This window comes from Prenolepis imparis, unplaced genomic scaffold (genome assembly GCF_030444845.1).
Source record: "Prenolepis imparis isolate NDT839.2.m4 unplaced genomic scaffold, iyPreImpa1.0 SCAF_10, whole genome shotgun sequence".
NCBI lineage: Eukaryota > Metazoa > Arthropoda > Insecta > Hymenoptera > Formicidae > Prenolepis > Prenolepis imparis.
This window is the reverse complement of record NW_028141168.1, coordinates 15258198-15275893: the sequence shown is the minus strand read 5'-3', so window position 1 is coordinate 15275893 and position 17696 is coordinate 15258198. Positions and strand designations below refer to the sequence as shown.

General features: G+C 32.7%; 2 protein-coding genes across 4 annotated transcripts in view; one reads left to right on the top strand and one right to left on the bottom strand.

Annotated features, from left to right (window-relative positions):
* Positions 1 to 17696, top strand: part of Fstl5 (follistatin-like 5) — a 64359-nt gene that overhangs the window by 27490 nt on the left and 19173 nt on the right. The gene's annotated exons all lie outside the window — the stretch shown is intronic.
* Positions 13281 to 17284, bottom strand: LOC145942120 (uncharacterized). The gene is made up of 4 exons (XM_083048606.1): positions 16778 to 17284; positions 15739 to 16139; positions 14870 to 15186; positions 13281 to 13693 (listed from the first exon to the last, which is right to left on the bottom strand). Exons 1-4 carry the CDS (start codon positions 16859 to 16861, stop codon positions 13281 to 13283), a joined length of 1215 nt encoding a protein of 404 aa, XP_082904732.1. The 5' UTR covers positions 16862 to 17284.

The window sequence follows — 17696 nt, the reverse complement described above, 5'->3', positions numbered from 1 at the left end:
AATATCTCGTGCAACAACAAATCATGTTTGCACAATTAATCTTAGTTACAAAAATATGTACGATGGATACATTTTATTGTGATGCATTTTTATCGTGATAAAAGCAATTTATTATGCAATTTTATTGTGCAATAAGACAATTTTTTCTAATCGATACAAACTCGATTCAGTATCACGGATCGAGTGCACGGTGAAAATTGAAAATGCATGCTAAAACCTATGAAAACTCGCCTCGCCACGATTATCCGTTCAGTTCTTTCGATCAATTATTACATCATGGCATCCCGATTTGGCAGGGCAAATGTGTGTGTGTGTGTGTGTGTGTGTGTGTGTGTGTGTGTGTGATTAAACGTACTGTGTTGTATATATATATATCAAAGTATGGACTATAATTACGAAGACTGTAATGAATGCGCAGTCACGAATACTCGTGACAAGAGCTTTTCAAATTAATTGCAACACAAATACACCTCAGAAAAAAATCTCAGTAAAATCTCTCCACTCTCGCATGCTAATTATCAACATTTTCCGTTATCCTCTATTTTTATATAAAATATCAATTACTCGCTTCCTATCAAATGCATAAACAATATTTTTTTTTTAATAGGAAACTTCTTGGATGTCACTTCGAAAAAATTAAAGAAAAAGAAAGAATATTTACAGAAAGAATATTTACATATAGAAGAGATACAATTCTTAGCGTAGCTATGTCAAATCGCTGCAAGACAAGAAATGAAAAGTAATGTTGGCGTTGTGCTTTTCCAATGTTTTATCGGAAGGGAATTCGCTCAATTTCGTCGCGTTTTTCTTGTTTGGTTTTAAAATATGAGTCATAATTTAATAATTTAATAATTTAATTAGCGTAATAGTCCCAGAAAAATTATCCCGCTCATAAAATGCTATTTTATTCCTCGCTTAAGGATCTCGTGCGACAACTTGCGTTAATATAATTGCACAAAGAGGCTAATATACACTTACTATGGACGATTCGATGTGCGTCTCGAGATGCAACTAAAGAACAGATGAATGAAATGAAAGACCGATGTGCATCGCACTACTTCTCATCCATTCGACTGGATGATATGTAGCATGTAGCGTTTATAAGGAGTTCTTCCATGCCGATGTATTGGAAGTTATTAGAAAATATGTATATGTATATGTATCCCCAGAGTAGGAGAAATGTGGATGGTGATTCGCTAGCCATCGGTTTTTATCTCACAATCAGTCAAGATACATTAACTCCTTCTCCTAAAACTTTCGCTGTTCTCTGACTAGGCTTTTTTCTCAATTACTATAACTCAATTACATTCACCATGATTCACCTGTATATGTCGCATCGGTCACGCGTGTCAACATACCGTATATCTACGTTACATAACGCAAAACAATAACATTAATTTTAAAAAAATGTGGTCAAAAATAAAATTTTTGTTTAAACATAAAAAAAGAAATATAAAATGCATATCTAAGTATTCTACATACTTTCAATATTAAATATAGGGAATTTAAATTAAAATGATAGAGTAACTATACATATGTATATAGGACAAAGTTCATACAGAAGTATCCCTTTATAAAAAAGAAGTGTCAAATCAACACTTATATACTCGTATATACGCAACAATATCTATAATCTTCTTAGGTATAAGAATTTGCTAAATTTTAAATTTCAACAATATTTTTCTTGGTTAAACAAGAAAATTTGCTTGAATTAAAACATTTTATATATAGTTTAATTAAGAAAAATAATAATCTTATTATTTAAGAATAATTTTCTTGAATGGAAAAGAAATGTTAGATAGAAAATGACATATAAAATAATATATTTTTTATATTCTTTAGATGACAATTATAGTATTGAAAAAAGACTATAATATTGTTGAAATTTAAGATTGAGCAAATTCTTATAAGAAGATTATAGATATTGTTGCATATATATACGAGTATATAAGTGTTGATTTTATCCTTCTTTTTTTCTGCGTGCTTTCTAAGGCATTACATTGAATTTAAAATTTTTCTAAACTTTACTTTAATACGAAGAAAGTTGATAAAATTATAATGAATTTTGTTAAATCATATTTTATATGATTTATTTCTCATCGATACAATGTATAAATAAATATATTGTTTAATAAATTTTTGACACATGTGTATATTCAACGATTAGAATATCGTTAATTTATATTTCTCGCAAAAAGAAAAACAAAAAAATTTCAAATATATAAAACGTGCAATTTGAATAATCATGAGCGCATATTACCAGCGTATCACGTTCTTATATATATGTGCAACCCACATGTGCAGCCGTTGTCGCGAGGTCGACGGCGATTCTTTTCTCGCCCCAGATTTCCGACGCTGTCGCGCATCGTGAAATACGGGAACATTTACAGCGATATTAAAATGATCGATACGGGTTGCACCGTGTGACAAAAATAGACAAATGTTTATAATGCATATCCGCATAGAGGATAAATATATATTCGGCTCTTACACATATATGCGCCGATTGTGTATATATGTATATAAATAGATATAATAGGCATATAAGGGTATAAAAAGGGTGCAAGAAGTCGCACAAACGTTGCCTGTGTCGTAGACTCTCTCTGTACAGAATATATGTACGTATATGTATATGTATGTATATGTATGTATATATGAGATGATAAATACTAAATTTAACCGCCTAGATAAAGTGTAAACGCGACGTCAAGCTATCCGCGGATCGATAACACTTTTCTGGTATCACCCTTTCTTTTTTTATCGGCAAAACGTGACTTTGCGTATATAGGACGTTTATATAAATCGTTGGACCGCAGCGGAGAGGTGCGTGCTTTTTCCCCATGTGTGCGGTACATCCGATACGTATCGTGTGTGACAGAACCCACCCTTCGTTAAAATTTCGCAGCGCTTATAAAAAATCCCCGCACTATCCGAGGTAAAAATTTTGCAAGAGCTTGTGTGCGAAACACGACAAAGGATATTAACCATCTGGTTATATTGCGTAGGTTAAAGTGGAAATTTTTAATTTCAAAGGAATTTTTATTAACTAATTTTATTATTATTATTATTTTTAATTTTATCATAAAATACTTTTTTATTATCGTGAAAAGTGTAAAAAGTTTTACATATTTTAATAATTAAAGCTCCCGCAAAATTGTTTCGCATCTATATGTACAAGCGCATATAGCGATAAATAAATATTGTATAAAAAAATCAGTTATATTGTGACAAAGAAAAAATCCGAACAACGGTATATAGACATATGTTAGTGTTTTTTTTTATTTTTCTCTTTTTCTCTTTTTCTTTTGCTTTTTTATTCAACAGCATATATTTCAGGGATATTTATTTTGCATTTGATCTCGAGAGACCCGTCACCTTTTTTTCATACAAAATCTGTCAATCAACTTGAAACACGGATGAGTTCAAGTCGTATGTCGATCCCAACCAGGCCATGAAATCTATAAAAAGCGGTCATCGGATTGAGACGATACCGAAGTCTAGCCCCGTGGTTTTATATATTCCCACGGGAAACAATAATGATGATTGTGCCGACCCTCTGCCGATAGCATACTGAATGAATTCTCCGTTGCCTTGAGATTTCTGCAACAAGAAGTAATGAAAGAGAGAGAATTTCGCCGCTTAATCTGGGCTCTCGAACAAACTCTACTACTGGGAAATCTCATGTAGCAGATTATTTAAGTAGAATGATACCTTACAATTTCTATCTACTGCGATATTTTTATACGTAAAAATTCTCCTCTCTTTGGTAAATCTCTATAATTTCGTAATAATAATTCATATGCTTGCTTTATTTTAAACTATATGGATTTTAAAAAGTCTTGAAATTTGCGGAAAATGTGTCTTACTTCTTATAATATTGATTCTCCTTTTCACGAGAAACTTAATATACATATAAAACAAAAATTGTAATGTATTTTTTATAAATATACCCCTATTCGATTATAATCATATTAAGTAATAAAAAATTGTTATCTATTATATATATACATATATATACACACACACAATATATCTTGAATTTTTTATATGTATCTATATATATATCTTGCATTTTATTTGCAATCACTGAAAAATCTGTTCCTGAGAAAATTAAACTTGGTTTTCTAAATTGCTATAAATGGTATCATACATTTTGTGCTATTTGCAGTAGTAAAGGGATAAACGTAATTAACAGAATTAGTGAGTAAATCGGGGATTCAAGCTAGAAACTTGCATTCCTAAAAAGGTATAGTACTTGGTCACAAGATTAATTGTGTCTCTTGACTGAGAAAGTTAGTGAAGTAAAAGTTAGTGAAGTAAATTATGAAGCAAGCAAATTGCATTAAACATCTATTTTCAATTTAAAATTTACTGCAGCCTTTAATTTACAAGATATGTAGAATGTCTACGATCAATCATATTTTTCTTTTAAATAGAAATTTAATTTATTTAATATAAATAATAAAAAGGGCTCCTTCTCTCTCTAACAAGAGCAAAACTTGAGATAAAGAGGCGAGTAAAAAACTCTCACATAATCTTAAGTAATATTTATTGGTTATATTATTCATTAATTTTATTGTTATTATATTTTATTATTTATATTATTGGTTTCTAATTTGCTTAATCAAGATGACGATTGTCAAAATATCATGAAACAATATCAATAATTTTATAAAAAAATTTCTGCAATGTCTCATTTACCAAGGAAAATATCGATTATTCCACTTAAATTTTTATTTTAAATGTCGTATCGAGAAACAATTCTATATTTTTCTGTAATAAATATAATAATACTTTTCTATATTTTTATATCTCTAAATACAATCCGAACGCTATATCGATCGATTCCGATGACGATCGTACAAACGCGAACGCAGAGAGATTATTACGTACCTTTCGCACATAAAAACGTCGATTTCCTGATATGTGTGTGAGAAAATGTTAAAAACGGAAAATGCCGCGCATTTTCACATAGCCGCTATGTATAACGGAGAAACACATATAGCGGCTACTATATTTGTAGTCCAGGTTCCGTTCTCTGCAAGTAAATCGGTATCACAGCCGGCAAGATGAAGTGACAGGATAATTGGCTGTTAATACCTGCAATAAAAAGCATTCGCGAACATCATACGTGCTCGACGTGGTTTTCCTTTTTACAATGTTCCACGACTGAAGCGCGCGTATAAATCAAAATTAATTGTGATACGCGTGCTCGATCCCGCTCTCTAATGAAACACCTCTCGCAATTAATTCTACTTGATCCATCCCATACAAGCATAACGTCATGTCATCTTAGACGAATAATCACCGAGAGATCTCGCGAGCAACCTCGACTCGACGATCGCGAACATTTGTTATAAATTTCAAACCGCATTCTCTAATCATCTTTTAATATCTTCTTTTTCATTTGAAACATTTATTAATAATTTCTTTATAAATTTATTAATAATTTCTTTATAAATTTATTAATAATATTATAACACGATTATACATACACAGTTGGAAAATTGGTGTTTTCTTGTTAGAAACGGTCCCCGTTAAAATTTTTGTGTTAAATATTTAACACATTCATGTGTTAAATTAACATATTGCTGTTGTGTTAATTGAACTCAAATGTTTTAATAATTTCTTTATAAATTTATTAATAATATTATAACACGATTATACATACACAGTTGGAAAATTTGTGTTTTCTTGTTAGAAACGGTCCCCGTAAAAATTTTTGTGTTAAATATTTAACACATTCATGTGTTAAATTAACATATTGCTGTTGTGTTAATTGAACTCAAATGTTAAATTATTAAAATAACTGAAAAAAAGTGTAAAAATAACACAATGTGTATTTACTTTTAATTTTACACAATAAATATGTTCGATATTATTAGTGACAAGATTTATCTGTTAAAATTTACAGAAAAAAATGTTAATTTTACTTTATAATATAAGTGGGGATGATAAAATGTAAAATTAACAATTTTTTTAGTTAATTTTTACATTAAAACTATGTTAATTTAACACAAAATTTATTTTAAGTTTACTTGAAGTTTGCATTTATTTTATGTTAAAATATTAACACAATATTCGCGTCATCATTTAACATATCCGTATTATGTTAAATTAACACAAAAATTTCTGTGGACCGTTCGGGACATGTGATATTTGTTAAATTTAATACAAATTTTTCAACTGTGTATACAATAATGGGAAGACAGAAGGGAAGAAAAAAATTGTTTATGAAACCTGTGAAACGTCAATCATGAATATTAAATCTTCGGCGATTTTTCAATTAAGTTTTACAATATTATTAGATGAGCTCAGCGTCATTATATTATAGTGAAAATATTATTGAGTCGAGAAATGTATGCAGAATTAATGGTAGAGTTGAATTATGCAGCACTGAATCATGTTAATGAGAGTATGGGCAGTACAAATATACATATATAAATGTTTATAATTATTTACTACCACACACATTATCTCCACCGAAGTTCATTATGTACAGGAAATTTATTACTACGGCAGTCGTTTTGATGATTTGTTATTCCGCTCTTAATATCTAACCTGGTTAACAGAATCTAAGCGCTAACAGAAATAACTACCCGCGATTAGTATTTACGACTGCAAATGCGTCATAAGAAATTCGCAAAGCGACTGCACGAAAGCAGATTTAAAACCGTATTTAGAGATTTTTAATTGCGCACATTTTAATAAAAGATCACTGAGGTATTAAAATTTGCCGATGCAGAAAAATAAATTTCCCTTTCGGAGTAACAATTCGCCGTATACATATCGCTATAAATTTTAATGTGACCATTAAACTGATCAGATGATTACGACTGTAATATATTTAAGGATTCTGCCTATCCATGCAGTATAAATAAGCGAGCAGAATTCTGAGTGGCAGGTTGACTTTATAGCTTCTATTCGTGTCCAAAGACGATGAGCGTTGCCATTACATCATCCGAAGCACATCTATATATTATTTCTGAACGCGAGAAATGAAATGAAAAAGCAGGATCAAAAACTCTATCTCCTTTATTATCTCAAGCAAAATATACAATGTAATTTGCAAATAGTTATAACTATAAAACGGAAAAAATTAAATCTGAGTTCCTTATATTGTGAGATGGGGTAATTTTTATTATTTAATTTTTATTAAAGAAAAATAAAATGAAACAAAATGAAATAAATAAATCTCAAATTGAGATTTATTTTAATTATTCGATATTACACCGAGAGAACAATTTGTGCCCTACACGCACAACAAATCAGTTTGTTTCGAATCGTTGAAAAAAAATTAATTTTCATCGAAATGGACGCACACCATCTACCATCTGCGTTTTGGCTCTTACTGGCCCGTCGAAATAATTTAAATTTCAAATTAATTTCGATTTAATAAATACGTACCCGATATCCAGATCCAAAATTTCGCCTCGTCATATCGCGATATGACAGCATGCAGATGGGCACGACGTGGAGAAGGGAGCGATACCAGGGCGATATTGCGCCGAATTAATGGCCGCACCGTCGATATGCAGCTCCTTCAGCGATTGACGGAGCCTCGAGTCCCTGTCATTTCCCGTTCCCGCTCTAATTTTTGACCCTTATTGTTCTCGCGTTCGATTATCTCATCGAGCCACTCTGTGCAAAAATCGAGGGTGCACTTTTACAGATTGTCAGAGGTCAAACGATAGATATAATTATCTTCAAGATAAACAATTTTCGTGATTTCATTACGTAACGTGTTATTTACAAAATTACACGGCGAACGCTTGACCCGAGGGTGGGTCCTCGTATCGATCTCATTACTGTGCGATCTAACAAGCGGCCGATTGTTAGCCGTAGATAGGTATAATTATCCCCTCGGCGACTCGGTGTATAATTACCGTCAGCGCATTAAACGAGCATCTAAATCACGGCGAAACGCGCTTTTCGTCGCGCATCAACGACGGAGATGACTTTTCTTCTTCGCTGGCTTCGACGTTACCCCTAATGAGCATAATTCCATCAGCGACTCTCTCTCTCTCGCACGTCAGAAGGCGAGTTGCATTCTCGCGTGAAACGTGCGAGAATCCGAGTTCACGGTCAAGGTATAACCATATGTAACGCGTCATATCCGGCATGCGTTCGATCGAGATTTTAATCGTGAAAGTATAACGACGAATCCATCCAAGGTGCTACGGTATCGACTCTCAGAATCGATATCTTCACGCGTCGCTGAGATAATTAAAACACATGATAATTGAAACACTGACGCATATAATAAAAAATTAATAATATTTAAAACAAAAAATAATATTGAAAAATAAATAAAAAATTGAAAAATAATAATATAATCATTAAAACAGTGATGCATATGATGAAAAAATCCGTTTTAATCCCGAAATACGCTTTTAAAGGCTTTAATTTTTTAATTGAGGGATATTTGGAAACAGCTAGATTTTTCTCTAAAATTAAAAAATTATCAAGCTAAATTTTTAAATGTTAAAATACATTAAAATACATTTTAAAATCTTACGATATACAATATATATTATTTATATTAAATAAATGGCATTGTTGATAAATTATATCAACAATGCTGTAAGTTATTTCAATAAAGTAATTAATAAAATAAATTAAAATATTTATAAACGTATATTTATATAGAATAAATAATAAATTTATATAGAATAAAATAATTTTCTGTATTATATATATATAAAAAATTCTTAAGATTAATTTAATATTAAAATCCCTTAAGAATTTATAATATTGTAACATTTAATATTAATTTAAAGAAGAAAAATATATTCGTCTAGTTTTATCTATGAATGCAGTCTTAAAAGTTATAATTGTCATTTACGTTTTTAAAAAGAACACCTTTCAAATAAAAACGTCCAGCAATAGCAAGTCGCAAACATCCGATTTGTGTGATTAAATATTCAATCGCGGAAAAACACCTGTGACGAGTGCACTTTTATTGAAACAAAGGCAACTTGTTATACGACAAAAAAAGTCCAATTTCCGATCGATACAAACTCGATTAAAGTACACGGTGAAAGTGCGCGTAAAAACTCGCAAATAAAATCTCGCCTTGCGACGATCGTTCGGTTCTTTTGACGAATCGTTACATCCAAATGTCCTGTCTCACGATGCTGGACGTTTTTGTGGAATTTCGCGAGATATATATGTATACTGTATACCTAATATCATATACATATATCTCAATGCGAAACACTATAATTACAATATAATCACAGGGGTAATAAATGAGCTGTCACTTTCGATGCGAGAGCCCGCGGCACAAGAGCTTTCTTCATCACAAATAGTCAATCTCGCGAATGCGAGACTCGGGAAGTTTCCGGAACTAATAAAATAACAGCAGCCACACCTTCCGCTACGCATTAGCACTATTCTATGTTTTTATTGCATGCCATTATATTTTATTATAGTTTCTGCGGGCAAAAACAAGAATTTTTTTAATGCAATCTCGAGAGAATTCGATTGTACAAAAAAGAAACAATTCTTGGCATAATCATCAAATTAATTAAGAGCAAGAAATGGAAAGTAACGTTTTGACGTTACTTTCTAATTTTTATCGCAAATTAACTCTATACTACTTGCGATATCCAAATTTAATTGATTGATATAATTTAATAAATTTAAATAATTAATTAATAGCACAAGAGTTAATATATTATCTCGATGTCTCAAAAGTACCTTTTTCCAAGTATCTTACAAATGTTTAGAAGAGTTGATTGCAATGAATAATTTGCCGAAACTTTATAGGTGCGATTTTATATTTGCAAGAAGACTCTCGCCAAAACCTGCAGTCATATTTTCATCGAAATCGACTTGATTGCATTTTAATCGACGTTACTCGTGTGTGTCGTCTGGTTTTAGCACCGTAAATTATACCGGCGCGTTGTAATTTACGGGTGTTAATAATCGAGGAAAAACAGTCAACCCCCGGATTTCCCTCCGTCATAAAGAGCGCGGTCGCGATTTTCCTCGGCCGTTTTGTTTTCCGTTTAAGGAGCACCTCGCGCAATGACTCTCCCGTAAATATGCATGAACCCCGAGCCAGGGGGGAATTTCTCTGTCGGCATAAATGCGGATAATGCGCCGCCATCGCCGGCTGCCTACATCGCGCTTCCCCGGATCCCGTGTGGTTTACACAGACCTGCTCCCTTTCCTTTAATCCCATCTCGGGCTTAACGTGGCGGAAGTGCACGCTAGATCGCGTTCGGTACCGAAACAATGGGTTATACAAGAAAGCACGATTGCGCACGAAAGCCCGTAAATTTGTTCGGAGCAATGATATCCGCGGGAATAATATTCTGATGCAGATAAACCGACCTAACGCACTGTTTGTCACGATAAATTGTGCAAAATCTGCAAAATTTCTTAATAAACAATGCTCACATTTTATATATATTTTATATTATATATATAAATAATCTGTGCAGATTACATGTTTTAAAAATCAGAAAAAAATATATACAATATACAGGATAATAAATATATTGCTATAAAAAATTATATATAATTATATATAAGTGAATATGAGATATACATCTAATTTTTTAAAGCAATATATTTTTAATGCCGTGTACACACACATACACACTTGTTACTCATACCGGTTAAGCTATGGGAACCAATTAATTCGAATAAGTGGTTGCCGGGAGATTTAAATGCGTTGCTTCCCTTAGAATCCCGTGTTACACCGTTGCGGTGAAAACCGGGATAGAGTTTTACGGAAGTGATTCCAATAAGATAGTTCCGCCGTATCGAAAAAAGAGATCTTAAAACTTTTTCCTAACAGGTATTAAAAAGGAAACTTTTACGGTTTCATGGAGGAAGCATCGTATGTACTTGAAATATATCGGTGGCTCCTATTTGCATCTAATCTGTTTACTGGACAAGAATTTCACTTAATCCAATTCTTAAAAACTGGTATCACTAATTTTCACTTAAAAAATGGTAAACATAGATTGCACTCAATCAAGCGCATATAATTTCCCTTAATTATCTCCCATCCACCTATATTACAGCCCGAATGCGAGTCGTTCGTTCTTTGTCGAGAACAAGAATTGGAGGACCACAATGTCCTATCGTATCAGTTCAATATCGATAAATCATTGAGGGTTTTTAAAAATCGCGGTTTTATAAAAGTAAAGATACGTGTATGTACAATACCGATGTATAGAGAATCCCTACCGAAATTATTTTGATATTCAATCTCTCTGATCGAAAAACGCTTGGAGATTCGTGATGGAAAAACAGATGAAATTTGAATGTGGAGTCCACACAAGCAATTATATGAAATAATACGCACAACGTATTCCCAATTCGCAAATTACGATGCGCATATTTGGCTACGTAAAATTAATTTTTACAATTTTTAATTTTTACCCTACTTAAACAGGCTATCCGATATATGTATAAAGATAAAGAGAGCAAAAAAATACTCTCTCTTCAACGAAAAAAATTGTATTCTCGAAATAAGAAAATTGTATATTATAAAATTCCTCTTAACAGATATTCTTAAGTTGTTTCTAGAACAAACCCTCTAAAATTAAGATTATATTCTTTATTAATAACAAAGAGTCGTATATTTTTTTTATGTGGACCATTCATTTGATGTGTGGTCATATTGTTACAGCAATTTATATGATTATATAGTGTTGCAATTTATAGTTCAGTGCAGCGTTTGTCACTGAATGGTTTTAGTTTATTAGCAAAATAGATGAAGTTAATAAGGGGCTCGAAAAAGAAAACGTGAAAGACTTAAGAAAAGTGATCACGAGTTAAAACTTATAACATAATTTAATCATTCAAGACCCAGTTTTCGTGCCTCATACTCGGTCAATATGTATTATGCTTTCTTCATGATCTTTCTTTGCGTGTGCTGTAAAATAATGTAAATGTAAAAATAAATTCCATTTCGTTTATACATTTTTTATAATTTAGAAATATTTGATCTTATAATCTTTAGAGGCCTTTGCCTCTTAAGAGAAGAGGATCCTTTAAAAGTAAGGAGAACATTTTTAAAATGGAAATACAATTCTTTCAATATTTATCTCTTTAATCATATAGCTCGATTGGATGCACTAATGAGTACTAGTTTGCTTTAAACCCCGTTACTTCATTCAATTTCTCTATGTATTCGGGTGATATTGAAAAAAACTATTATAAAAACTGAAAAAGGATGCACTCAATCCACACTAATTAGCGCGTATTTTCTAATGAAGGTGTATGCATTATCAAAGAGGCGTAAAGTTATGAAAATGCAAATCGAGGCTTTCACCTTGTTAGCCATTATCATGTAACTTAGTGATGAAATGATTTTATGTCTAATTCGATCTAGTTCGATTTAAAACAATAATTAAATCAGTTTATATAACGATAAATTCATAAAATACATTTCAAAATTGAAATATATAGCGACATTTTTAATATTTGCATTTCTCAAGATATATGCCTTGTTACACCCACAATTTTCAAAACAAAATTCATAGAATAATTTATTTAAAAAATCTTGTTAAAGCGCATATATTTTTTATAATAAATGATATTTCTTCTACTTTTTAGCGTAGATGACTATTGATATATATATATATTAAGAAAAGTCTGAGAGAAAGAAGGAGAGTCTCTCGTTTTTATTAATATTTTTAAGCTTTGTTTAAAGCTATTTTATTAATATCTTAAAGTTTCTGCAACATTTTAAAACAGTCGAATACAAAACCTGTTAAGTAACAAAATTGAAATAGAGAATTTCTTTCCTATTAAATTAAGTTTAGAAATAAATTTTTGTACAAATTATTTAAACATATGCATTTAAAAAAAATATCTCTATAAAATATTTACATCACTAAATAACGCGTTTACAAAAAAATAAAAGGAAATTTGTTAAGATTGCCAAACTTGACAGGTTTTACATTCGCATGTCTCATAGAATATTGCGAAGTCAAGTGATTCGATTGTAATCTCATAAAACACGAATCAGAATTTTATTGTATATTGCATTATGCAAGATTGAATTGCGTTCGATAAAAACGTAATTCAGAAAGTTTACGGAAAGTCGGTCAGCTGATGTTTCATTTCAACTCTACGATTTGATAATTTCAACGCCATTTTTACGCAGTTGACCGATAGAGAGGCGTCATTCGAGAGGCGTCGCGCAATATTATAAGTGTAAAAGAAAATAATAAAAGACGGAATAAAAATTACAAGTTATGAAAAGGTTGAATCTCTTAAAAACCCCCGAAGGGGGCTCGCAATCCATAACCACCTTAGCAATTGTCCAACCCGACAATAGCCATCCACTCGTTGTCGTTGGAGCGACAAAGGTGCGAAAACTCGTTACACTCAATAAAATAATTGCAGAGGACATCCGTCGATTCGAGACGATCCGTCCCATCACAATGACAAGACGGAACGTCGAAGTGGTGAGTGAAACAAGTTGGACGCGGTGGTTGCGATTGACAGGACAAAGGATATGTTTGCCGACGCGGGGACGCAAACGCAGGAGCAGAAGGAGGGTGAACTCTCTTCATCTCTTTTTCCTTCTCGATACCGATTGTTGCCGTATCTTTTCCGCGCTTCGATTTGCCCGACGCGGAGAATGCTTTCTTGAAGAAAGTCGTTCTTCCGTTGTCCTTTATCGCGACTCCTCTCGCCCTCGCGAAAGCACGTCTTTTCGCGCCTGTGAAAGACGAGGAAATCTCATATTTTTCTTTTGTACGTCTTTTTTTTATGTGTATACAAAACTCTCTCGAAATTTAATAAATTTAGATAAATAAAACAAATTTTCTTTTTCTCGACAAGTTTCTTTAACGTATTCTTCTCTTTGACAGCATGTATTTCTGTTCAAAGATATATTATTAATCCTTCTCGGGTCGGGTACTTTAAATATTAAAAATGTGTCGGAATTTTTTTCCGCCCAAAACAAAATACAAAGTGCCTTTGTATTCGGAAACCTCTTAGATTAAAATATCAATGGGAAAGAATACTCGATGCTCATATAGCGCTGCTAAAAAAATTATTACTGTGCAATCTGTTGAAAAAAAAGCATTCAGTGCTTTTTTATCTGGTACCCGGATACCTATACATTGATGAAAAATTATGTATTGACAGAAGGGTTAAAATTTAATGCGCGTAAAAAAAAGATAATCGAAGAAACTGTATTAAGAATCGGAGGAACAAGGACATTTCACAAAAATCGATATATAACTTTCGCAAACACGTCAACATCTTTGCTCATATCTGCGCTCATTTTGCCCAAAGCACCGAGATAAGCCGCCTTATCTCTTCTGATCTTGGCAGGGGGGATCTTTTTAACAGGAATCGCAGCCGAATCTGTTGTTATGGCAATTCTTTTGTCCGCAAGCACATCTGCATCAGCGTCGCCGCCCAAGACACTGTAATCAGCGAGTGCTGCTCCTCTTTTAATTTGATCTCGCGCAGCGGGAGTTCTTCTTTTCGCTGCTAACAATTATACCTATCAATACGTGAATTAACATTGCAATCACATCGTGTATTCTCAGATGAAACATAGTCGTTAAAATTTTTATAATCCATAATAATGAATCGTTCAATTTGGAAAAATCTTCCTCGAAATGTCGAAATGTCGAAACAGGGCTTTCGAGTAAATATATATATTTATTAACATTGAATAAAGAAAGGCATTAGGATAGAGGATCATCAGGATGAAATGGCCGCGTTTGGCGGCTTAACTATACTTAAGAAAGAGCTTTATTCTCCGGAATTAAGCCAGACAGCGCTCTCTCTCTCTCTCCCGTGTCTTGCAAAAAAAATAAAGGGAACTTGAAAGTAATGTCGTATATATTCTCTCAGTACACAAAGCGGCTGAATCAATTACCGGTTAAAATCGCGGCCGCATCCTTCTTTCTAATTAGCTTCTCGCAACGGCACACTAAACGTCCGCGCGGAACACGACGGGACAAATCTCTGATGGCGTCCCAGCAACCGCTTTGAATCTCATCCTGTGTCAGCTCTTGAGAGAGATACGGCTGTTCCTCGTCCGGTTCCCTGCGTACGCAGAAAGCATCACTTTCGAGGCGCGTAATCTCCGTTACAAGGCACTTGCCGAGGCAGCTGATCCGGATGTAGAACGAAATCGTGGCCGCGGTGCTCCGGAAGTTTTCGTCAAGCAGATTGTAAGTTCCCGTCGTGGACCTAATCACATATTGATCGTTATTAAAGTCCCCTGGAGATTGTACAGCCTATCCGTCGTACTAGCTAAGCGTTTTTTTTTTCAACTGTGTATAATACTTACTTCAACTTCCTGGAAACCTTATAACGAAATTGATTAATTATACGCCTTATAAATTATTCTATATATATAAGTCATTTGTCTGTTTCGTTCTCAGAGAATGGGAAAGAAAATATAAAAAACAAACAATAATGTATAGAGAGAATATGGTGACATGCAACGATCAATAGCAGATTGGTTGTCTACTGATAATGAAAGAGGGGAAGCCGCGATATTTTTTTCTCTGCTCGGGAAAAACCTATCATGCGTTTTAATGATACGTTTCAATTGTAATTACAACAATGCGTTCGTTAACATCAGCTCTTTCTCCGCGTTACTCTCTCTTTTTCCGCAAATATCCGGTTGCAGTGAACGTGATCGAACGACTAGATCGGAAAGGAGAGCTTTCGGACGAGATATGAGATAAAAAGTTTTCGCTCGGCAAATTATTGGCCGATGTTTTTCGGCGCTATTACCTCGAGATAATCTGCTGCTTATAGAAGTCCGACAAATGTTCCGACAATTCATTCCGCTCGCGCATCTGCTTGGCGATGCCGTTCAGGAGATCATCGACCGGGACGGTGGCGAAGCCGACGCTTTGCAACTGATCCATCTCGAAATACTTGCACACCTCCCTCCGTACGTAAAGCTGCACATCGACGTCGATCGATTTTTTCTCGAAGAAGCCCGCCGGCACGCAAAAGACGACGGATCTACCGCCGTAAAAGTTCTCGTTCTCGCAGCAGGAGCCGCGATAAGGGCGATAATCCCGCCGATTCGGCGCCAGAGATGTCCACTCCTCGTCGAGCATGCGAAACATGACGATCGTCTTCTTCAGGATGACCTTGTCGAACTCGGAGCTCCACGGGACGAACAACTGTTTATTGCGATAATTCATTGAAATTTATTCATCATCGTCATTCGTTATTGTAAACTAATAATGATTTGAAAAAAATGTAGACGTCAGTATATCTAACTGAAAATGTAGAAATATGAAAATACTTGGATATTCTCTTATCACAAAATTTTCATTGATATCCGCAACTAATATGATAATACCGTGATAATCGGGCAAAAATTATAATTTTTATATGTTCATTTTTTTCTGTAATTTTCTTTAGTTTTACACTATTAATTGATATATTATTAAATTACAAAAAAGAGAGTTTAGAGACACTTTAAAAATTATTAAAATTTTTATACATCCAAGATAACATATATAAAACGTGAAAATAATTTATTCCAAAAGGAGATAAAAATTGCATTGCAATAATGAAGAAATGATGAAAAAGTTTAAAATACATTACAGATCATTATTTTGAGATGATAAAAACTACATATAAATATAAAACTACATATAAAGCTAAAAAAATGTCATTTTACTCAATTATTCTAAAATTGAGAAATACACACATAGATGATTTAAATTTCGATATGTCTCCTCACGTATGGAAAATACTATAAATTCTAAAATCGAAGATTATATTAAAATATGAAGAAAATATTCTCACTTACATTTTCCACAGCGATCTCCAGCATCATTAAATGCGAGTCGTGCGAAACTATGAGCGACGACATTTCTCTCGAGTAAATATACATATATCGATCGCAATTTCATTCCATCGTCCCGTTTCTGACATTAATATTAACGACGACGATACGATAGATTTTAGAATCCATTTTTCGTGCGTTTTCGGTGCATTTTCGATGTGCTTTCTTACAATTATAATTTGAGGTTTGAATGCAGTTTGCGTTCGTGAAACTAGCCTGTTGCGTATCTCGAATGCACATCGATATTTTTCTGTATTTGCACAAACTTAACCCATTACATATACATTTACATAAGAATATATAAAAATAGAAGAATATAAGCGTCTTGATCAATAAAACCTGCAGCAGTAAATTTTACCCATAATACGATATGGAGATTAATTTTATATGCAATAAGAAATAATCTATACAGAAAAAAATCTTGTTTAAATTGCTGTGTTTATAGAAATATATAATCTTTCTCCGATGTATATATAATTAATAAAACATATTACACATAATATATACTTGTATAACGATATACAAATAGCAAATAGCAAACAAGTACATATTTCATTATCACCGCTTAATTTAGAATCAATTTTCCCTCGATAAAAATAAATATCCGGACACGTCATTATTTAATGCAATTTTCACGTCTTTAATATTACATATTTAAATTAAATTCCAAATAAATACTCCGTTGAATTTATAATATACATAATATCACACAATTAAAGAGTATAATTATATAATATTTATTCATATCTACAAATCCTTTAAATGTTGTAAAATTATTTATCAATAAAACACTTTTGTTAAATATTAAATTTAAAAAATCGATCAAAATTAAGACTAATAGCAAGAATGTTGGAAAGATTGTTAAAGGTTACTGCGATGGGTT

Excerpts from the sequence above, each read along its gene's own strand:
- LOC145942120 (XM_083048606.1), bottom strand. The coding sequence starts at position 16,861 with ATGTATATTTACTCGAGAGAAATGTCGTCGCTCATAGTTTCGCACGAC. Across the intron at positions 15,187-15,738 it reads AAGCAGCAGATTATCTCGAG|GTCCACGACGGGAACTTACA; the intron begins GTAATAGCGCCG and ends ATATGTGATTAG. Across the intron at positions 13,694-14,869 it reads TGCGGCCGCGATTTTAACCG|GCGCGAAAAGACGTGCTTTC; the intron begins GTAATTGATTCA and ends CGTCTTTCACAG.